At 37.6% G+C, this 24,681-nt stretch overlaps 1 protein-coding gene across 1 annotated transcript in view; it reads right to left on the reverse strand.

Annotated features, from left to right (window-relative positions):
- Window positions 1-24,681, reverse strand: part of DNAH10 (dynein axonemal heavy chain 10) — a 5,879,077-nt gene that overhangs the window by 4,634,163 nt on the left and 1,220,233 nt on the right. Inside the window, exon 14 of the mRNA XM_044069759.1 lies at window positions 10,732-10,908. Within this exon, the coding sequence (XP_043925694.1) occupies window positions 10,732-10,908 (177 nt within the window). The remainder of the gene's footprint in view (window positions 1-10,731; window positions 10,909-24,681) is intronic.

The raw sequence follows: 24,681 nt of genomic DNA on the forward strand, positions 1-24,681 counted from the left end.
ATCTCACCAAAGTAGACATCCTTGAGGAGATTGAGGGGACCCCTCCCCATCATAAAAATCAGTATCATCTGTTAAAGAATCCTGTGGGGTGTCAACGTGCCTCCTCTTCCATGAATGCTTTCAGTAACCCTCTCCAGTGGGATGGTCTGGGGAGGATTCAGAAGCCATAGGGGAGTCCACAATGTGGACTGTCTCAAGAGTTTGAGGTGCTGGCTGTCCTGATGTGACTGAATGTGGAGAGCATGGACTTGAAGAACTCTGTTGGGGGCGGGGCAGGAGGAGCAGAGTAGAGGAGGAAAGCCCGCTCTCTAGACTGAAAAGGAGCACTCTCTTAAAGGCCTCAAAAGCAGAAGTTAAAATAAGTCCTGACAGCAACCTGGTAGGATTTGAGGACTATAAAATAGGCTAGCCCAAAAGACCCATTTGAATTGACTTTGAGGCTTTTGTCAGTGCTGAGCTATTCAGTGCTAAAGCCCCAAGGGGAAGGGATGGCTCTAATAATTTGGAGTCAAGCCCAACCCTACAGCACTGGCATCGACATCTTGGCTCTGACATCCGCAGAGGTACAAAATGCTCAGAGTCAACTGGATCAGAGATGTGGTCAGAGTCAAAGAAGACCAAGCCTTCAAATCCAACTAAACCCCAGGTTGCGCTTATATCCAAAAAGGCTGACTCAAATGGTCAAATTAGGGAAGGAGCTACAATCTGATGAGGGGATGGTCTGAGGTGTCTGAGCCAGGAGAACTGCCTTCTGGCTTTGGATCCTAAGGAACTTCCTCATCATTCTATCAACATCCACTTCAGAGAGGTCCTGGAGGACCACACAGCTTTGAGGGACAAAGTAAATGGAATATGGTCTAGATGTCTTATGAAAAGGTTTTTCTTGAAGGAAAGATAATCACAGCCTTAGGAGAAAATGGTTCCAGTGAGAACCATAGCTCTAGGAGCGGAGGAGTGTGGGATCCAATAGTGACAGGCTCCAAAGTTGGAATCGGATCCGAAGTTTTCTGCAATTTCAGGGCCAGACCAGAAGGGTTTGATGGATTAGGAGAATGCTCCTTTGGATCCTTGTGCCTTTCCTTATCTTTGTCCCTAAACTTGTCAACTCTCTTCTCACCCTTCGAACAAAAACACCCTTCACACCCTTAGTCTTCAACACCTTTCTTGAAGGCAGGTCAAGATAAAGAAGAGAAGTGCAGAGGGGAAACTTCTTCAGTTGTGGGAGGGAGGAGTCCCTTAAGTACCAGCTTGTTTCTTGTTTTTGTCATGGTCTTGTTACTGAAAGAAATACAAATACAGCACTCCTCATCTAAATTGGAAGTCCCTAAACAATAAATGCTTTTCACATAATCACCCAAGTTTGGGATTTTGTTGCCACAGGCTGTACACTTTTTGAATCCACAAGGCTTTCTGCCATTGCAACCAACACTAACAACCATAACAACAACAAAGTACAGTTGTAGAAGTAAACTTACCATAACAGTAGATGTTCAAATGATCACTGCTTCAACAGCCTTTGCTATACGGGTTACATCCTGCCAAATTTATAACAGACAGCTTACAAAGCTTCACGGCATTTTACTCACTTTCAAACTGTCAAGCAGCTCAGGTTGAGCTGACTAAAAGACAAATTTGGGCGTCAAGCCCTTCAGCCTGGCATAAAAAACACATCAAAAAAATTGAGGATGGGGGGAGCAGCTACTGCAGCAATGGTCCCTTGAACATCTACTGTTAGGGTTCATTATATTGATCACTACTGCAGTAACCTTAGCTATATGGTAGATTACCCAAGCTTACTATATCTGGGCAGTGGAAGGAGAAGAGTTCAGGATCTCCCAGGGAACGGTTCTTGCAAAATCTACTTTAGACCTAAGGAATGAATCAAGCTTATAATGCTTTGAAAAAAATATGTACAGAGGACAGAACTGCAGTTTCTAGAATATTTCTACAATCTAATCCCTTCCAAAAAGCCATAAATTAAGCTATGGCCCGAACAGAGTGGGTCTTGGCCCTGCCTGGAAAAATTTTGTTGTGGTGAGTACAAAAAAAAAAAAGAGGCAATAGCCTTAGGCAATTACTTGGAAACAGTCTGTATTGACAGGCCATCCCTCCTTATCTTCACTAGAAAAGAAGAGCAGATCCAAAGATCTGAAAGATTTAGTTCTGTCAAGATTGTACCTGAGCTGTCAGTGGACATGCAAGGTATGAAGTACCCTTTCTCACTCATTTTTAAAGTAAAGTAAACTACACATAGACATATACAATCCTAAAAAATCAATAGGCCAAAATGTATATAGCTGCACTCCTCCCCTTTCCTGGAACAAACTTCCCTTGGCCATCCGTAAAATACCCACATAGAAAAATTCAAAAAAAGCTCTTAAAGAATACCTTCTTAACTCATGGATATGAAGACATTAGACTGGATTCTTACTAATACTCCTCAACTAACCTACGAAGCAGGTATCCTCCCGGAAGACCTAAGTGACCACTCACTTACTTATGTAATCAGGCATAAAACCGGCCTAATCTTACCTATCACATACAGAACACTACGTTCAAAAAAACAATTTAACTCTGAACATTTTCTAGCTGAATTAATACAATGTAATTGGTCCCCACTAAAATTTCTCCCACTTAATGCAGCAGTAGAATACTTCAATTCCACTTTCTTATCTTTCCTGGATCACCATGCCCCTAGTCGAACTATTAGAACCAAAGCTAAACCAGCTCCCTGGCTAACCAACAACACTAGGCAGAAAATCAATCTAAGAAACAAATCTTGGGCTAAATGGCGTTCCACTAAGAATCCAACTGACCACCAAAACTTCAGAGAGCTTAGAAACAGTACAAAAAAAGCCATCCTGACAGACAAAAAGAACTACTACCTTCAACTACAACAAACCTCCAAAAAGGAACCAAAAAAGTTCTGGGCCAGTATTAATAATCTCCTATCCCCAGGCCAGTCTATCACACCTAACCCTCAAGATTCTAACCCAGATAATCCCACACAAATAGCCAATGACTTCAATTCATTCTTCACTCATACTATCCAAACTCTTGCTAGTCATCTAACTCCTGACCCCTCTAAGCTACTCCTACCTGCTTTAAATGCATCTCCTTCCTTTCATTTCCAACCTGTATCAACCTCCTTCATCTTATCACTGCTCAAAAAACTAAGACCTACCACCCCCTCTGCAGACAAATTTCCTGCTGAATTCTTACAAATAGGAGCCAATGCTATTTCCTATCCCATTTCTATACTGATAAATAGATCCATAAATGAAGGAATTTTCCCCTCTATCTGGAAGATATCTCACATCATCCCTCTACACAAAGGAGGTAAGTCTAATGACCTCTCTAACTTTCGTCCCATAGCACTAATATCACCTATAGCTAAAATCATGGAAAAATGTATCCACAAGCAACTTCTTAACCACCTTCTACATCACAACCTACTTGCTAACTGTCAGCATGGTTTCAGACCCTCCCACAGCACTACCACTGCACTAATCTCCTTTACCAACTCGATCAACTATAACCGCAACAATAATTACCTATCATCAGCAGTCTTCATTGACTTATCTAAAGCATTCGACATGGTTAACCATAAACTTCTTCTACACATACTAAAATCTCTCTCACTTGATTCTCCGTCCTTAACTTGGTTTACATCTTACCTAGAAAACCGTCAGCAAGCAGTTCTCTGGAAAAATGTATTATCTAATCTCCTTCCTATTTCTTTAGGTGTACCTCAAGGCTCTATCTTAGGCCCCCTTCTATTTCCCATCTTTATTAATGACCTCCAATCAGCTATCCCAAACTCAACCTGCATCCAATATGCAGACGATTCTACTATAATCTGCACTGCTAATTCACTTAATGAACTCCAGTCACTCACCCAAAAAGCTTTTACCACTGTTGAACAATGGTTCTGCGACCGTTGCCTACTCCTTAACGCCAAGAAAACCAAACTGCTATTGTTCTCACCTTCCCATAAAACTGCCACACTCAATTTAACTCTTACTTCCGTTGACAACACCCTTATTTCTCCAGACACAACTACTAAACTATTAGGAATAACTACTGACAATAATCTCAGCTTTGACTCCTACATCAACAACACTATCAAATTAGTTAATAAAAAAATCGGATCCCTTTACAGAATCAAGCCCTTCCTTACACCTGAAGCAAGGACCACCTTAGCCAGATCTCACCTTATCTCTACTCTTCTATATGCTTCCCCTATCTACACTAATCTCTCCAAAAAACAACCTCAAGAAACTAGCAACATCTTACTATAACATTGCTAGATTTGCTTCTGGATCCCCATTTAGAACTCACCATTGTCTGAACTTAAAACTACTAGGTTGGCTTGAACTTCCAAACCAACTCATTCTGCAACAGTTCTTAATAGCTCACAAGATCTTATACCATCCAACTAAAATACCTATACTCTCTAACCACATTTCACCATACAACAACCTGAAACATCTACGCTCTTCCAACAAACTACTGATTAATATAACCAAACCCTCTAACTCTGCAGGCGACTGTCTCTTTTCCAACTCTGTTGGAAAAATGTGGAACAATCTACCCTCTGATATCACATCTTTATCCTCTCTCCCACTTTTTAAAAGACAGTTGAAAATTCATCTCAACAAACACTGGCTTTGCTCCTGCACCAACCCAGCTTAACTCTTCTACTTCCTCTCAATCTATTCTTCTTCCTTGAGTCTTACTATCTCTGCTCCCTTACCCTTGTAAGGTCTACCTGATACAACAACTTTATAGATGTATGTTATCCTTCCCATGCTGTATAACTATAGCAAAAAAACAAAAAAAAAAAAAAAAAACTTTAATCAAGATATTTTGTTCTTTATATTGTTTGATTTTTGCTCTGATTGTATTTGTGTACTTAGTATAATCACAACCTCTTTCTCTATCCGTTTGTATTGTATTGCCTATCTTTGTTTAAACTTATCATAACCACTGGAGCTTTTCTCCCTGGGCCTCTACTGAAAATGGACATATATCCAGCTAGACTAGCCCGGTCAACAAATGTAAAATAAAAAATAAAAATAAATAAATAAATATGCAATTGCAAAAACCCTCCTTGAAATTCCCCCCCTACAAAACACCTCTAATTCCCATTCTCTCTGAACTCTCGTACTTCTACCTCTTCACTACTCCTCTTCACCACTCCCCCCAAATTGCTCTACTTCTCTCCTCCTCACACACTTTCTTCTTCTTCCTACTAATCTCTCTACCTCTGTCCCCTAAACTCCTCTCTCACTGAACTCATATCCCTCCCTGTAAACTTTCCCAGACTCTTGAGTTTCATATCTCAAGCATCTCTTCCTTGATTGTATACATAGTAATGTATCCTGTACAGTTTGCCAGCTGCTCTCAACAGCTTCTATATATTTATAATTAACATCATTAGCTTTATTATTTACTTGTTAAACTAGAGTATTACTTACTATATTATCTCTGTAATGTAATCATTAATTGTTAGTTTTGTAAACTTTGTATGTACTCTTGTGGATATTTTCTTATGTATTGTTCTGGAGCTTTTCTCCCTGGACCTCCAATAAATAAATAATAAGGAAAAGGGGGAATGTACAGTTTAGCTTAAAGTAAAGTTGGATAGACTTTAGAGATAGCAGACGGATTAATTCTCAAAGAAACTTTGTCTCTGTGGAAATGAGGTTGGGCTATTAATTCTCAAAGAAACCCCATCTCTGTGGAAATGAGGTTGGGCTGACTCACTATAAGAGCGCGCAACTCTGATACTCTTCTTGCAGAGGTCAGAGAAATCAGTAAAACTGTTTTCTATGTAAAGAACCCCAAATCAGCTAGATTAGCTGGTTCAAACTAAGCAAGCATTAGCTTCTCTAACATAAAATGACGATCCAAAGAAGGGGCCACTAGTTTTCTTTGACAGCTGTTAAGTAAAACCCTTTTCAAAAGCATTTTGGCATGAGATAGCCTTGAAAGAGGAGGATCCATGGGCAGACATGCTAAAATGGCCAAAAATAAATATTGATGGAGGAATAAGACAGGTCATAGAAAAGTAACTCACACAAATTTTGTAAAACCAGTGAACAACTAGCCCTGAATGGATTCTGGTTATGCTGCCGTTGGCACCAATTTGAAAACTTTTCCATTTGCTAATATCGGATTGTCTTGCCTCCATTAGTACCTGCTGCACATCCTCAGTTAATAGGTGCCTAAAGGAAAGTAAGACCCTATAATCCAGACAGTTAGTTGACATTGATTGGGGTTGAGATATATCAAACATCCTGATCTTGTGTTAGTAGACCTACTCTGTGAAAAAGTATGTGGTAAATGCCCCTGGTAATTTCCAAAAGAAGGGAACAGCATTGTTGCCTGGGCCAGAAAGGCAGTCACCATGTCACCATTAGGATCTTGAGGGTATACTTCTGAATCTTTAGAATACCCTGGATATCAGTGGAAAGGAGGAAAAGCATCCAGGAACACTCCTGTCAAAGAAAAAGAAAAGTCATCTGTCTTCCATGTCTTTTAGCATGAACTCCTGGAGCAGAATCTTGACAGGTGATTATTTAGATAGGAGGCAAATTGGTCTACTAGTGGAATTCCTTGCAGATGGATCAATTATCAGAAGATTCACTGACCTAGTTTGAATACTTGAGGGTCTACCCCATCCTGTTTAATCTTGTCTGCACACAATATTGCTTTGATGGACTGAAGGATGTCTACAGAGTGAGACTGTGAAGTATACGCCAGGCTACCATGGTTAATCTGCAAAGGGGGTATGACCTGGTTCCTCCATGCTTGTTGATGTACCACATGACTGTGGTATTATCTGAAATAAGTTAAAGAGGTCCTGTGAACAAAGATGATTCAGAGAGTTGAGTGCATTGACCAGGGAAACCATCTCTTTCATATTTATGTGCTTGCATCTGTTCTAGGTGTCTCACACACCTTACCCTATTATCTCTCCTGAAACTGCTCTCCAAGATGTCTGTGATGACTGACTGCTTTGGATCAGGGAGGGATAAGGGGAGACGCGAATATAAGGATACTTGCTGTCTCCACCAAGTTATTCTTCTGTTGACAAACCCGGCACTGGGATTTGAAAAGATAAAGGGTGTTGATGCTGGGACCAAAGACACGTCAGATACCAATGTATCTTTCTCATGTGGAGTCTTGCCAAGGTTATCATGAGAATCATAGATGTGATGAGACCCAAAATCCTGAGGTATCCCCTCATAGTGAGCAAAGCCTGAGTGGAAAACCTTAGAAACAGATCTAGACATAGCTCTACTTTTGTCTGTGGAAGAAAAGCTCTTTGAACCAAGGTGTCCAACTGACACTCCAGGAACACAATCTTTTGAATGTTCTCTTAGAATCAAAGCTTTTGTAAGAGATCCTCACCCAACAGAGGGCTTCCTGCACTTTGAAAAAAAAAACTCTGCAAAGATAAGTAAGTCATCTAAACATGAAAAAAAGAAAATGGATACATTGTAGCCTGTAATGAGATATAGCTGCAGCTAGCCACTTGGTGAACACTCTTGGTACAGTGAATAGTCCAAAGGGTAAAGCACAGTCATCCAGACACACAAACTTTAAGCAATGACGTAGTCTGGATGAAAAGGAATGAGATAGGTATCATTTTAAATGTAGAGTTAACAGAAAACTTGAATGAAAAAGAAGAGAACAGACTGTGAAGTTCCATCATTTTGAAGTTAGGCACTATCATAAACAGGTCTAAGAAGAAAGATCCAGAATTAGTCTCCAACCATCTTATTTACTTGGCAATAAATATATCTTTGCACAAAACCCTTTTCCAACTTGGGAAGGTGGAACAGGTTGTATCAGTCCCTGGAACAGCAATAGCTATGCCAATTTGGTAATTGCCCAGTGGGGGAACACTTGTGTTCTTAACAACAAATATGTATGTTTCATCAAGTTCTTTACGAGGTTTGTTGATAAAATATTTTTGCTTTGGGCAGGACCGGGGGACATGTTAGATGAATTTGTGACCTACTTGCACAGCACTACCACATTTTTGAAGTTTACTTTGGAACATTCCCCATTTGTTATGGATTTTTTAGATGTTAGAATAATGAGGGCTGAGGATGGGATTTTTCATACTAGACTCTATAGGAAAAGCTGTTGGAAGAATAATATTTCTAAGAGAGACAGCATGCATCCTACATGTATTTTTAAAAATGTATTTAGAGGGCAGGGATGAAAGTCTATAGGCTGGATGATAGAGACAGCGATTTTAATTTGGACATAGTAACATTAATCAATGAGTTTGTAGAGAGGGCTTATAGGAAAGGAGGAAACAAAGAGTATGATGGTTGATGTTAGAGAAATGAGGGGCACTTGTGCTTGCCCCTACTTTTCTGGATCTTTGAAATCAGTAGAAAGCTGTCAGCCCATTAATAGTAGACAGAGCATATTAGTTCTAACCTACTCCAGCAACACAGATATGATTTGCCAGGTAGTAAGGAAGAACTGGCCTATCCTTACTTCAGATGATAAGATTAAGGACCTCCACACGACACAACCCAGCAATCAAACACAACACATTTTTTTAATTATTTTTTTTAAGTCGGTTTAACTTCTGAACTTCTTCAGAAAAAAAGTTTAACTAGTTTTAGTTAACTAAATTACAAACATAGTCATGTCATGTGTTTTTTTTTTACCAAAGGAACCGTCTTCGCTTGCAAAGTTCAAAAATTAAAAATGTCGGTGTGTCTTAAAATACACAATATAATACACAATTGAACAATTATAGATACACTCATAAAATAATTAAAATTTTAAAAAAGGTACATTAGTAAGGGCAACAAAATATAATATAAAGACACACTATTATCTTGTCAAACTCTTATGTTTAAGTGAGCATAAAATAGAACAAATATTTATCCCTGGATACCGGCATGCATTCAGTTTCACTTGCCATAATAATTCTAACCTCTCCAATAAGATTAAGGACCTAGTAGGGGAATGTCCACGGTTCCTTTTTAGGAATAAGAAGTATTTGATGAGGAAGTCGTGTTATATTGCTGGGGGTAACTAAGGTGCAATTGTTTTTTTTAGGCACGACCCCTTGCCAGAAGTGTAATTTTTGTGTATATATTCACACGGATGATCACTTCAGACACCCTGTTTTATGCAGAGATTTTTATTTTAAGGTAGAAACCAATTGTTTTTCTAAGGATTTAGTTTATTTGGCACATTGTGTCATATGTTTAAATTTCTATGTTGGAATGATGAACAGGACTTTGAGAAAATTTATTAGGAAGCATGTGGCAGCCATAATGAGACAGGATATCAGTAATGCATTTACCAAGCATGTCGTTGATAATGATTCTACTCATTTAAAATTTTTGGTTACTGAATGTGTAAAGAAGGACGTACACCTTGGAGATATTAGAAATAAAACAGAACAGCAAGAGGCTCGCTGGATAATTAGATTGCAGGCTGATAAGGCTCCAGGGCTGAATGGGAATATCCCTTTAAAATCCTTTCTTAAAGCACATAATTTATTTAAGTAAGTGACCTACTAAGTTTTCATTGATGGGATTTTATTGAATGAGTGTTATTGTGATGACATAATCCATGCTTTTGTTAAGTTGTAGATTGTGACCAGTTGCATAGGGAACATGTGATTTTTAAACTGAGACTTTGTAACTATTTAGAGTACAAAGTGGTTTTATGAATGCATGATCTGAAGAAGCGCTATTAGTGGCAAGAAAGCACTAACCAATTAAAGTTCTAAAGCCTGTTCGCTGTGTTCAGGCCATGTTGTTGTTTTTTCTGTTCAGTATTACATTTTGACTACAGAACCATTTATCCAATGTGGAGTACCTAATGTTCTCTATAGTTTTAAATTATTAACTGCTGGCTAGTTTGCTTGTTACCAAGCTTTCTTCTGCTATTGGTATATCCTTTCCAGCAGCACAAAAAAAATCACTACATAAGAATTTCTCCGGTGCTGGATACAGCATGTGTCCCTTTAAGCAGTACACGGACACTTTGCTACACATGAAGCAGAAAAATCCTAATCAACTGCACCCACATTTTCTGAAATTTCTAATTTATTCTCCCTCTGTAATTCACAAGTTTGCAGACAATTCTCTCTCAGAAGTATTCAGTGGATCAGTGATGAAATGAAAAAGCAAAAAATGTATTTGAGTGTTACAACAAAGCAAAATCAATACAGCTTTTACAGCAATAAACAGAAAAATCTATAACCACTGAAAAGTAAATCAAAATGTTAAAAATATCAAGAGGAAAATCCCCTACAGTTTACATCACTTAAATATACAAACTCCACTTTCATACAACCATCAATGAAAGGTAAACACCATAAAGAAAAACTGTTTTCCACTCTCTGCTAACACTATTACTCTGCAAAAAGTTTAGTTGAACTGCACTCCATAGTTCACAAAAGCATAATTAGTATTAAAGTCACTGCGTCTTCACTCCCATTCCTTCAAATTTTAACAGAATAAATAACCACAAGGTTCAATAACAGCATTTTACAATTGCTGCAATAACAGAGGTTCACACTGTTACTGCCATTTAATGAAGCTAGTTCAAACACTAAATTGTGGATCACAGATTTAAGACACAAAGAAAGTGACTCATAGAAACACATGCTCATACAATTAATCCTTAGTAATAATGCAGAGTGCAGCAAAAATCTGAACCAGCATAACATTCACTTACAACTTTTCCTTGTTCACTAGCTAGCATCTCTTCCACTTCTTGAAAGCGAATGATGGTGTGTTTAATCCGATTAAATAATGACCGTTCCCAGCATACTGCGCCTGCTACAGGTGGGTGATTCTTATTCAGTGGTGGATCATCAAGATTTTTAATAAATAGATTGTTTACTATGTCAACCTGTAAAGTAAAACAACAAATAAGTTCAAGAGACAAAGTTCTTTATGATCCACTGATATAAACAAACAAACTTACACAGGTAAAACTTAATCAATGCAAAGTTTACATCTTAAAAATAATGACAGCTCTCTTGTGCATAACACTATCATGACAAGATGATGTAACCGGTTTTGAACTTCACTGCTTTCTCATTCAGTCCAAGTAATCAGAAATACCATCTATTAAGTTAAATACTTTACAAATATGGTAAAAATGCATACCTTTCAACTGTGCAGATTTTCACATAATGTCCAGATTTTTTCCTCAGATTGGTCTGTTCCTCATCCAGTTTGTTGTTTTCTGTCAAATCACTGAGGATTGAAGTCAGTAAATAATGTTTTTCTGACTTCATATCCTTTAAAAAATGCATACTAACACAACACCATTTATTCTAGCAACTTTTTAAAGTTTATAAGAACAAGACTTAAAATATGTCCATATTTTTGGTCCTTTATTCCCCATTATTTTTAGCTTCGTCCAGATGGTTAAGAGGTTGAGAGTTATGTAGAAATGTAACGACAAAAGTTTTCAGTACAAAACAAATTGTTGACAAGTGGAGTTACTGATATCACAGTGGAATGTACTTAAGGATGATGCATGCAGTATGATGTTTTAGATAACTGCCAAAAATGTTAACATTTTTGAAAAAATAGTGGGAACTGAATGATTGATTGTTTACCTCTGTGTTCATCTTAGGCATAAAGAAAGTATTAAGTTCTCAGTGATACTCCTTACAAAAGGGCAGGTAGGGGGTTTTATGCACAAGGCCTGTAACTCAAATATTCTTCTTGCGGAAGTGATGACCACTACAAACAGAATTTTTGGGGAAAGATTACTTCTAATCAGCTTTAACAGCAGGTTCAAAGGGAGGAAATATTGACATCTGTAAAACAAAACATAAATCTCAAAAGAAGGGCAGAATCTTTAACAGGATACCTAACAAGATAAGTACCTCTTAAAAAGGCTTTCAGAAAATTAAGGAAGCCAAGGATTATGTGCTGTAGCCTTCATGGAAGTTGGATGTGGCAATAAGGTGGACCTTAATAAAAGAGTAATTTAAGAATGTATCAAAAATCTGGGAGAAGTAATAAGGAACCACAGACAACAGAACTATAAAGGGATCCAAATGCTTTGAAAGTAGCCTACATAGAAAAAAGTGCTCATTTACTTTTGCACATTTTTCCAGTATTGGTTCCCTGGGTAGATGTGAGGATTTTAACCACCCTAGGAACATATGATGAATCTCTGGTCATTAAAGGAACTGGAATAAACATGCTGTTAGATGAAGGGACCGAAGAGCTGAGTAACGGTTGATGGACAAGTGAGTCAGTAGATGTCTTGAGGGCTTCAAGCATAAAGTCTATTCTAGAAGATGAAGCCACAGCATATGAAACCACACTTGATGCCAGAATGGGTTTAACAGAATGACTTTGTACTTGATTTAGTCAGCTTTCTGAATAAATTTTAGAATAAGAGAATATGGAGTGATACATTTTTAAAAACACTGGAACAAATGTTTGTTCAAGGCACTGAGCCTTGCAGGCTGTTACACTCTACAGCACTGTACTTTATTAACTTACATGCAGTTACTAATAAAATAACTTATGTAACAGATGACACGTACTATACTGTTACAGTTTACAGCTTTAATGTGCAAGGTTTTACTTTACGACCTGTATAAATAATAACTTTCCATTTCCCATTTACCTTGGAACACGTGTTCCTACAAATGCCAGATCTAACAAAAAAATCAGATCTAACACCATTTAATTTCATTGTCCTTTTTATACACTTTTTTGTGCCACTCAGATCCTGTCCATGAAAGCAGTCTTTTGATGTTTCACCTTGATAAAGCTCGGTAATATCCGAGCGAAAGCGCTTGGTTTTATTTTTGCATCTGGTTGCACTTTGCATCATTAACTGGATTTAATAAAGGCTTTATTATTAAGCTGCACTTGTAGTGGTATTTGCCACGCAAGGAGATCTGAAAATAATACTGGTTTGTGAGCTTTCCGGGTCCTGTTGTGCTGGACTTCGTTGAGTCTTTTGATGTTAATACTACTGGAATTTGTTTGATATCATGCAGTTTGCTTATAAGCTGATTTGTGTTCTGTTTCAAGGTGAATTATGTGACAGTCTTAAACTTAGGGAGTTGTTCCTGTCTCCACTCATCTCTGCACATGGGTTTCTCAGGAAGCTGGAGGCATTTTGATCTGTAGTTCTCCTTGAAGCTTGTACCAGGCACAGAACATTTTGTATTACACACAGTAGGATGCCAAAACATGCATACTGTATTTTTAATTTTTCTACCTATTTTCAGCTAAGAAGATTTTAACCCTTTAATGTATATATGCTAACAAACAGGAATGTACGTGCATCTAAATGTCTATATTTTTCTACATATATTCTAACAAACATAAGTGTACATGCACTACTGTAAGTGTCTAAATGCATACAGCCTAACAGTTCACCCTTTTGTTTTTAAAACATACAAAACAGTTTACATTGATATGCATTCTTTGAGATCATAATTTTCATCATGATTTACAGAAAACACATTAGGAAACAAAATCTTTAGTTTTCTTTTGATACAAGTCAAAATACAGTTCCACGCAGCTACTATAATGATAACAAACATTGCTACCAGAACTGGGTATATAATCCAGTCTAACAACTTTTTTCATTTTGCAGACCATCCTGTAAAAATGTTCTACTAATTATGGGCTGTGTCTGCTTCAGTTTTTTTCTGCTAACTTGATTCACTTATTTTTCACAATTACAGAATTTAATTCATGACTTATGATTGTTCTATTAACCTTTTGTAATTGCCAAATCAACTGTTTGCTTTCATTTATGACTTTACGTAATGATTCAACTGAAAAGCCTACATTAATCATTGACAGTGTATGCGGATTCCATCCTAAAGGCATTGCAGCCTTGTTTTCTGGAACAAACACATATGTGTTATTATGCCAGGTTAAATGAGTGATGTTATTAAGACAACCTACAAAGGGACATTATTCAGTAAATGGTAAGCTTTGAATTGTTACTATACATACAAACTCTGGGGCTATTTCTGAGAACATTTCAAAACTAGAAGGTAAAATTGTCCATTTACATAGATTTACGGAATGTTGTAAAAAACATGGTTCATATACTGGTGAGTGCTGACCACACACCAGTCCATTAGCTGTATGAGTACAATCTTCAGTTTTGCGAGTTTTATTTTGTTAAACCATATAATTTCCCTCTAGCTGGGGTAACCAATACTGATACGGACAAAATGGTGGTCCAAAAACCAGTGGTAAAACTACAACTTGACACATTACTTTTGAACTTGTTACATTATAATGTGCAAAGTTTCTTGTACAATATATATATCTATACAGATTATTTGTTGTCCATGCATTTCAATCCAGTTGGTACTCGAGATCTACCTTTCTGGAACAAACAAATCTGTTATTATGCCATATTTTAAACATAATAATAAACACACAACGTGAGTACAGTCCACCAAAGAATAAAACAAGTCAGCACAACCTCCTGTCTCAGAATATGATGAATGCACCAGCACGACACTGTAACACAAGTTACAAATAGTTTTAATCCAAGAATAAAATGATACACACGTAGTTAAGCGCTTTCATCCACTAAGGACTTCTTCAGAACATAGATTACAACACTACTAGTCCATTAAGTACGTTAAAAATGCGTCACATGTCATTACATCATTAAAGATTTAAAGTGCAAATGCCTAAAATATATGAAAATTGCTAGTGCATGTAAAAACCTTGGATTAAAACTATTTGCAACTTGTGTTACAGTGTCGTGCTGGTGCATTCATCATTCTGAGACAGGAGGTTGTGCTGATATTTTAAACATGATCCTCCACACATATTTGTTGTTGGAGATTAATTTCATTTGAACTTAATTTTTTTGCATTTGAACATACAGAGACTGCAAAGTACATTTAGTCCAATCTACAAATTTAGTAACATGAAGGTTGGGCATAGAGCTGGCACATCAGCACCGTGAAAATCTACTGCCAATCATTAGCGGACCGGAGTTCCGCTGTGGCGACCCCTAACCGGGAAAAAGCCAAAAGAAACATTAAACCCTAATCTGCTAATTAAAGAGTCATTAAAACATTGTAAAAAATCATTTTGAAAATTCATATGTCTCTTCTGTGATGTCCTTATAGTAGATAACCATTGTGCCTATAAATGTATTATTTGTGAAATATTCTGGCCTGTCAGTTTTAATCTGTTTGCCAGTATTTCTGTATCAATTGAATTTGATGCACCTAAACCTGTTCCCATACCCCCTAAAAGGGTATCGTACCAGGCTGTTCACCTTCTACAACCAGTGATGTCAGGAGAGTGAGATATTAAAGTGTATTACTGTGTTTTGGTAGTTTTGTCCCCCTACTGTACATGTTGATGATACCCTGATTACTTGATCAAACTTGGGCGTGGGATTATTAATAAATGTTCTGATAACAAAAAGGCAAGGTTGTCTTCGAATGATTACTGAATCATTAATACAGACCAGTATATTTCCCTCTTGTAGCTTTATTTTAGACCCTTCTGCAGCACTGTTAACACAGTCAGTATAAAATTGAAAGAGTGCCCTTTCATCTTGTAGTATGCAGCATTTCATTGCAGTATGGTTTTGTAAAGATACATATGTTTCATGCTTTGAGAGTTGAACATATGCTTGACCTCTGGCTGTTACCCAGACCGTGACACTCTAGTCTAAGGAAAGATTTCCAATATAACATTTTTGTCCCTCAGGACAAGAGAAGTTACCTTGAGTTCTATTTGTAGTATCATGTACCCAGTACAACTTTATATTAGTAATATTACTTTTGTATACTCGTTCTGCTGGAGCTTCTGCTATTCCTGGTGCTATTATACAATTACAAAATAAACAAGAAAGATAGTGGCTTAACTAACATGTTTAAATTTACACATTTTTAAATAGTTATTTACATTTGCTGTTGTCTGCCTTTTGTTCTTCTGTATTCCAAACAGGTGCACTTTAGGCAGCTTCATTTGCATTTACTAAAAAGAAAATACATGCGTGTCACTTTTGCGACGCTGTCTCTTTACTGCTTTTGATTACTCTCATTTAATCTCTATGCACTAAAACTGTTCTGTTTTTCTTTTTACCTTTTATTTTTTACACCAATGGACCTATTTGTTCCACTTCTTCAAAAGGTCCCTGCCAATTGCTATCCCATAGTCCTTCCATCTGGAACATTTTTATTAATACCTTTGTTCATAGGGAAGGTTTTCTTCTGGCAGTAATATTGGGACCTTTCTCCATAGATAAAAAGCTTGTCCTCTTGCATTGTAGTCACATATTTCCATAAGTTGTTTTAACCACTGCTGATGCTTACTAATTTCTAACATAGGTCTACCGTCTGGTGTGTCAGGATCAAAAGGTAACTGCAATGGCATTTTCCTCCTTGTTATGATCTCATAAGGAGATACTGCTGTCTTACTGTTGGGCATTGCCCGTTTGCCCATAAGTATGCTGGGCAAATGTTGCACCTATACATTTCCCTTTTCAAGGCATGCCTTTTTCAGATGCTCCTTGAGCATATGATTGATTCACTCTACAATTCCGTTTGACTACAGGTGATAAGGCACATGAAATCTTTAATGAATTCCTAACAGATTACACATTTGCTTTATTAGATCACTAACAAACCGTGGACCATTGTCTGATTTGATAATTCTCAGCCATCCCCAGTGACAGAAAATATTTTTCCAAAAAGCTTCTGATGTTGCCTTTGTTGTCATACTTTTCATGGGAATTGCATCTAGCCATTTTGAAAAGATATCCGCTACTACTAGTAGGTATCTGTAACCTCCCTTTGCTGTTGGCAAGGGACCTGCATAATGTATTTGGACTGCATACCGTGGCCCATCTGATGGCTGTACTTAATGTAACTGAGGTTTTTTACTTTTAGCATTTACCTGCAAACAGATTAGACATTCTTCTATAATTAGTCTACAGATCGTTTTTTAAATTTGGGTTCCAGTATTTTTCTTTTACAACTTCCCATAGTTTATCAGTTCCTAGATGTCCCAGTATTTGGTGATTTAACTCTACCAATTGTTCTGCCAACTGAAATGGCATTCATGGCAACTGCAATCCTTTAGAAGTAGTGTACGCATAATATTCTTTTGGTGCTATTCCTGCTATCATGCACTGATCAGTTTCTTCTTTTAACCCCTGTTGCTTTTGAATATTTATAAGGTCTTCCTCAATTGACTCTTCGTCTAGCTCTTTTAAGGCACTGACTTCTGTATCAGCATATACATAGTCTGGAAGTTCTTTTCCATTTTGTGCTGCTTGTTTTGCTAACATGTCAGCGAATGCATTTAGCTTGAAAGTTTAACTTGTCGGTTTCTTATGTACTTTTATCTTTAGGATGCTGTACTGTCCCTGTTGATTTGACATTATTACTTTATATATGTCTTTTAATAATTCAGCATGTCTTAATGGTTTGCCTGCTCTGTCTACAAATCCTCACCTTATCCAAGTGTCCATATGTAGTCTTAAAGAATTTACTACATAAGCACTGTCTGAGAAAATGTTAACAGGATTATAATATGTAAGCACATACAGTACTGTCTCTAATTCAGCTCTCTGAGCTGACATGTGTCCTGGTAACTTGATTAGTTCAGCAGACCCCGACTTGGTGTTTTACCGAAACTACGGCAAATCCTGTCCAGTGTTTACGTTTGTCCTTAAAACCGTGCTCCGTGATGAAGATGGATAACCTAAAATGGTCAAAGTCACATGCCAAAAACTGTACGTCAGGTGTCATTATTTTTTCTCAGCAGTTATGCTGTTTTCCTTCATATCCCATGTGATTTGGCAAATATTTGTCCCCTTCTGTATGGGTACAGTTTTTATGCTGAAAATTGCCATCCATTTTGCAAAGACTGCTTGGTTAATACCATTTGTGATTTTATTCTTTTCAAAATTGTCTACCAGAGTTTTTATTGCTTGATGTGATGTCTGCACTATAATGCTGGAAAATACAGTTAAGTACCCAGTTTGTTTAATACCCCAGTAAATGGCTATTAGTTGTTGTAAGCAAGGGTGGAAACCCAGTTCCACTGGACTCATTTTATGGCTACAGAAAGTGACTGGACGTAATGTTTTTTTTCCAATTCTGTTGTCACCACCATGTGGCCATTCCTGTAATAGTACAACAGATAATGTTTTCTTTCTGGCTGCTGCTTGTAAGACAAATGACAACTTTGGTGTGGGTGCTATTAATTCTGTAGCTTCTGCTAACTTTACCTTTATTTGTGAAAATGCTTCATCCTCATGAGGTCCACACTCTAAAAAGGTGGAGTTCTTTTTTTCCTGTAACATTTTGTATAGAGAAGCAGCCACAGCTGCATAATCCTCTATAAATTCCCTGTTGTAATTCATGATTCCCATGAATTTATGCAAATCTGTTATTGTTAATGTTCTGTTATTGTTAATGGTTTTTCCATTTGCAAAATGCCTTGAACACATATTGGGCAAGGAGACATGCCTGATGGTTTTATGGTGGTACCTAGAAACTTAGCTCCTTGTGTCATAAACTGAATTTTTTCACTTTTATCCTTAAACCATGCCTGCTACAGAGTATGAAAGACTTTTTTAAGAAGCCGTACATGTCACTCCACTGTTTCAGACTGAATTAGTATGTCATCAATGTAATGCAACACGGAATCATCTTTTTCCAACTTTGTTGCAGAACGAAACCTACCATCTGGTGAAAAATAAATGGATTGTTTTGAAAGCCCTGAGGTAAGCTTGTCATGACATATTGCTGATTTTTAAATGTAAAAGCAAATCAAGGCCAGTCTCTTTTTTTGAGAGGTACTGCAAAAAAGTCATTTGCTAGATCTATTACTGTAAACCACTTACTTTGTGTCTTAATACATGCAGCCAGCACTGGAACGCTTGGAATCAAATGTGCTCTAGGCTTAAATCAATGACAAGACGGTAACGATCATCTTTCTTTTTAACTGGCCAAATAGGTGAATTTGCGGGACTGTTGTATTTTTGTATGATTCCTTCCTTTTCCCAATCTGCAATAAATTTTTCCATATGTTCCCCTGTCTCCCCAGGAATGGAATGCTGTTTTTGAAATGGAGGTATGTAATCCTGTTCACTACTTACTCCCACTGGCATTTTTAGCTTTGCACAGTCACTGGGTCCCTTGGACCACAGGTTTGGAAATTGTTGCAAATGCTGCCACGCATCCTCACTGTCTGTGTCTACATATCCTGTAAGTTTGTCAGGTTTTTCAGGTAGATATATTGCATAGCAAACTGTACTTACCTCTCCCTTTGTTGTTTCTCTGTCTCCTATCCACAAAGTACTGTTAGGTAAATCAGTTACTATGCCCAAAAATCCCAAATTATCTATACCAATAATGGTAGTTAAACAACATGGATGCATTCAAAATGCACACTTCCATGTCTACCATACTTGGTGGAATTTTATCTATACATCTTGGCTACTCGCTGCATAACATCCTGTGCCATTAAATGCAGAAATGCTAACCTTTTTTTGTAGGATTTACAGGTAACTGTCTATTTATGATGGATACTGCTGCTCCTGTATCTAATAAGCCATTTTGCCACTGTGACCCCTCTACCCAGATATCAATCAGTGGTCGTCCATCTCTGCCCTTTTTAATGGTAGTCAGGTAAGATATGAGGTTGGGGGTGCGCCCCTATTGTAAGAGAATCCACTCATCCTCACTTTTACTGTCAGCTGCAATGTGGCACACTGCATGTCTCTGTTTGTCATCTTCCTCTGTGTCTGAGTGATCTACATATTTAGATTTTTCAACTTCCTTGCATAATATCTGCCTAGCTATTTCTTCTGCCTGCTCTTCCAAATATTTTGGATTGACAGGTGAAGCTGCCTGAAAATCTATGGGACATACTTCCCCTTTCCTGTGTATTGATGACCTTTATAGGTATCTTACCAATACTGTAAGGTCTCTGTGCTATCTCTGACTTGTCTTGTGAGTCTTTTGGCTCTGTCTAGGGAAACACACCCTGTTCTTTCTTCTTTTTATGCCAAACTTTGTAATGATCAAAATTTTGCTTGACATGTCCTTTTTTTTTTTTTTTTTTTTTTACAGAAAAAGCATGTTAGTACATTTTGCTCATTATCTGTATTTGATCCCAGTGCCAGGGATACAGAAATAGGAGCTGTTGGTGCTGATGCAACTCTTTCTGCTGGTGGTTGATCACACCATCATTACCTTCCATGGCTTTTTACTTCACCGATTACCTCAAATGGCTCACTCCCTTCTTCTACTGCAAAGATATGGTGTAAGTATAATGCCCCATCAACGGCCATAGTCCATCTCCCCTCATTAGTTTTTGCAATAAATCAGTGAGGGTATTTGAACGTTTTTCATAAATGCATTTAATTTCCCCTGGGACCCCTTTTACTTGCTCTAAAAAGCAATGTATAAACTGCCTTTGTATTTCCTTTTGTTGCATGCCCCTGTCTGACCTTTGATATATTATCTGAAAGGCTAGTCTAAAGTAATCAGCTTGCTCCATTAATTTGTCTGAGATGGTGTTTTTAAAATTATCTAGCACCTTAGCTGTGAGGGGCTACCCCTGTGTGTATGCCATGAGAACAGCTGTCAGTCATCCTACTCTGCTGTTTAACTGGTAAGTCTCTTGCTTTAGCTGAATGAAAGTTTTAAAACATTTGGGAATAAAAATCCAGAAGCATCTGAGTAATGCATCTGTCCATACATCAGATTCTGCTGTTTATGCTACCCATTATTCAAATGCAAACATGTTATAAAATATGCCTTTTTATCAATCTACTTTGGTAAACTCTGTAACTATCTGGACTATGTATACAGATCAACTGTAGTTCTCTGCTCTATGATTTGAACTCTTTATTTTTCCCATTTCTTCTTTTAACTCTTTTATCTGGGCATTAGCTCGTATTAGTTTATACTGAACCTCACTAACCAGATTTTGTTTGCTCTGTAACTGTTGCTTAAGATCTGAAATTTGTTCCTGCAATTCTTTACAGGCTTTATGATACTTCTCAATAGACTCTTCTGTTGATTGCAGGACCCCTATGCACTTTTGACAAAGTTTTTGTACATCATCTCTGAACTCTATGAAATCACCTTTCCTGTCTCTTAGAAATTTATTAAACTCTTCTGTCAATTTATCATGAACCTCGCTCCTGTCCTTATCTGTTTTCTGTTGTGCAGTAGCTTCATTCCACTTTTGTACATACTCTTTAAAGTGTGTAATAAGATCTACAAGGAGTTCTGTCAGTAAGTGATTTGACAGTTCTAGCTCTGAAATTAGTGTATTAACAGGACATAACTGTTTAATATCTGGATATAATGCAAGAGTACTACACTTTTCTGGCTCTTTATCATCAGAAGATGTTTCTTTACAATTCAACTTCTTAACAATAGTCTGCACTCTATTTTATGGCATTGTACACAGAAAGCAGTTTCATATTTTTCAGACAATAAACATTTACTGTCATACCACACATTTTTCTGTTGCAGTTACCAGTCAAATGTTGCTATCTACGTACATAATGCAAGTACATCAACTTGCCCTAGTCAGGTTTTACATTTACCAATAAGTTGCTTATACCAACTTTGTAGTCTGTCCCAAATTTTATCTGATCATTCTGATACATTAGGAGTAAAGCTTTGTTTACACATTTTACTAGACTCTCTAACAGAATCCATACTGCATTTAATACAGAAAGATTCTTACCAGTCGACAGGGAGATGGTTGGCCAAGCTGCTTACTGTACATGGTTGGAAATTTTTGTAGTTACTCGAGAAGCTGGTGAAATGAAATTGGCAGTTGCAGATTCGAAACCTTGAAACTCGATGACTTGGAGAACTTAAAGCACTGCGACTGTACTGCACAGCAGCCTCACTCCAGATCCAGACATCTGGGAACTGTACTGCTGCAAGGTGTATAAACTGGAGTGCTCCTGTTCAGGATTCACTCATAAATTTTACTTGCTGCGCCTTTACTGGAGTGACTTTATACAAGGCACCACTCCTCCCTGTGTTTGAATACAAGCTAGGGTCACCACTGATAAATTAAAAAAAAAATGCTGGAACAAATGTCTGTTTATGGCACTGAGCCTTGCAGGGTGTTACACTCTATAGCACTGTACTTTAATAACGTATGAGGAGTTACTAATAAAATAACTAATCTATATAACAGATGATATGTACTATACTGTTACAGTTTACAACTTTAATGTGCAAGGTTTTACTTCACAACCTGTATAGATGATAACAAGTGTGTTCCTAGAAATATCAGATATAACACCATTTAATTTCACTGTCCTTTTTACACACTTTTTTGTGCCATTTAGATCCTGTCCATGAAAACAGTCTTTTGATGTTAATACTGTTGGAATTTGTTTGACGTCATGCAGTCTGTTGATAAGCTGATTTGTGTTCTGTTTCAAGGTGAATTATGTGACAATCTTAAACTTAGGGAGTTGTTCCTGTCTCCACTCATCCATGCACCTGGGTTTCTATGGAAGCATTCTTATCTGCAGTTTGCCTTGAAGCTTCTACCAGGCACAGAACATTTTGTATTATACACAGTAGGATGCCAAAACATGTGTACTCTATTTTTTATTTTTCTACTTATTTTCAGCTAAGAAGATTGTAACGCTTTAATGTATATATTCTAATAAACAGAAATGTACATGCATCTAAATGTCTATATTTTACTACATATATTCTAACAAACAGAAGTGTACATGCACTATTGTAAGTATCTAAATGCATACATTCTAACATGGAGGGAATCTTAAGTATTTGGAGGGGGTGCATTACTGGATAAGACATTCACCCACTAGATGGATATGGGAATAGAAGCTGTTGTATTTGACAATAGATGGGGATGTAAAGAGGGTACACAGCAAGGCTTACTCCAGTGATGGAAGAGTGCTATAGTGAGGTCAGGGGACCAATCATGAGTCATCAGTAAGCAACTGCTGGGCCTGTGCACTAATTAAAATTAGCCTCTCCAGTAATATAAATGCCTACTAGAGCCATGCTATCTCCTCATTGCTTCAGAGAGAGGGATAACAGTGAGTTCACCCTGCTTGTTTCAGACCACTGTCGTGTGATAGGTGTGGACTGCAATCACACCCTGGGGTAGAAAAAACAGGAACACCTTCAAAATGAGGACTGTCCTTATCAGAGTACTGACTGGACTCCATCTGAACTAAATACCTTGGACCATATGCGCTAGACACTGTTCCTCCCTAGATCACTGAGTAGAAATATCTGTGGAGACTGTTACTATTTAAGTGGGAATCTGGAATGGGCTGCCCAGGTTAAGTTCCAGGGCATACAGCTACCACTGTAAATTTCTCTCGTGTTTCTTTAAAATCTTTATCTAGTTATACATGAAATCTGTTATCAGAGACTACCATACTTTTTTGTGTCCAGTGGTGGATCCTTATGTGGAACCTTGCATGAGGAACCATGTAAATAGCAGCTGCCATAGACCTATTGCTCTAGGTAAGACAGCTACAGAGCCTGGGATGCCAAACGTTTGCAGATGAAGACTCCTATCTAAAGAAAGACATGTTTTTCAAGACAGAGTATGTACAGTCTATTTAATAAAAGTTTAGTGCCTGCAAGGACTCCACCTGGGACTTTACAGTCCTCTCTTTTACTCCTAAGGATTGAAAAAGACTCAGAAAAGACACCTGAGCTGCAATTAGTCTGTATAAGTTTGATATGGATAGGAGCCATTCATCCAGGAATGAAAGCACTTCCATTCTCTGGTTGGGCCTGCGTTTCATAAATACATGAGCTAGGGTGAGAATGAAGTATCTCGAACTGAATGACTGGATCTTATCTGAAAGCACAATAAATTCATTAGCGAGATAGATATGGTAGACACATCATGAGGTTTAGACCGCACATCCAGTCTCCTACAAGCAAACAATGATGGCTCGACTGCACTGTGTACATCTGTTTGGGAATAAACCCATTTAGGTAGCTCAGGCCGACTAGTACTGGCCTGAGGTGATTTTATTTATTTTTAAACTGACATATTTTTCTGACAGTGACAGATGTCTGATAATGGGCGAGTGGCGCAAGGGCATGGTGTCAAAGGAACACTGTAGCCTATATATATATATATATATATATATATATATATATATATATATATATATATATATATAGATAGATATAGAGCTAAAGTAAAAAAGTACAAAGTAAATAAATTTGTATTGTGTGATGGCCAGACACATATCTAGGGGGACTGCCTACAGAGTGATACAGTTAGGCAAGGCCTAAAGGATTGGACTACCCCAACCCCACTCCCAAGGGTACCTTCAAGGAATCACTGCTGTTGCTGATTGTTCTTGCTTTTAGACTGGCATTCATTACCACAGTCTCAATGGCTACTTCCAAATCCCTGATTTGTTTGTTGCTGTTGGCCATGCCAGCACCGTAAATAAAATCACCAGCTTCTTAGAAAAGGTACAATGCGGAGTCTGAAATGTAATGACAGCAGCTGTAAGAAACTTGCTATTCTTGCCTATATTATCCAGTTTTTCCTGAACTTCTGGTCTGCCAGCCATATAAGGATGCCTTGGAAACTTCAGCAAAATTTGTGACAGGCAGCCACCAAATCAGTAAAAACTATGCCA

Source organism: Protopterus annectens, chromosome 4.part0 (genome assembly GCF_019279795.1).
Source record: "Protopterus annectens isolate FY-2018-M chromosome 4.part0, PAN1.0, whole genome shotgun sequence".
In the NCBI taxonomy this organism is placed as follows: Eukaryota; Metazoa; Chordata; order Ceratodontiformes; family Protopteridae; genus Protopterus; species Protopterus annectens.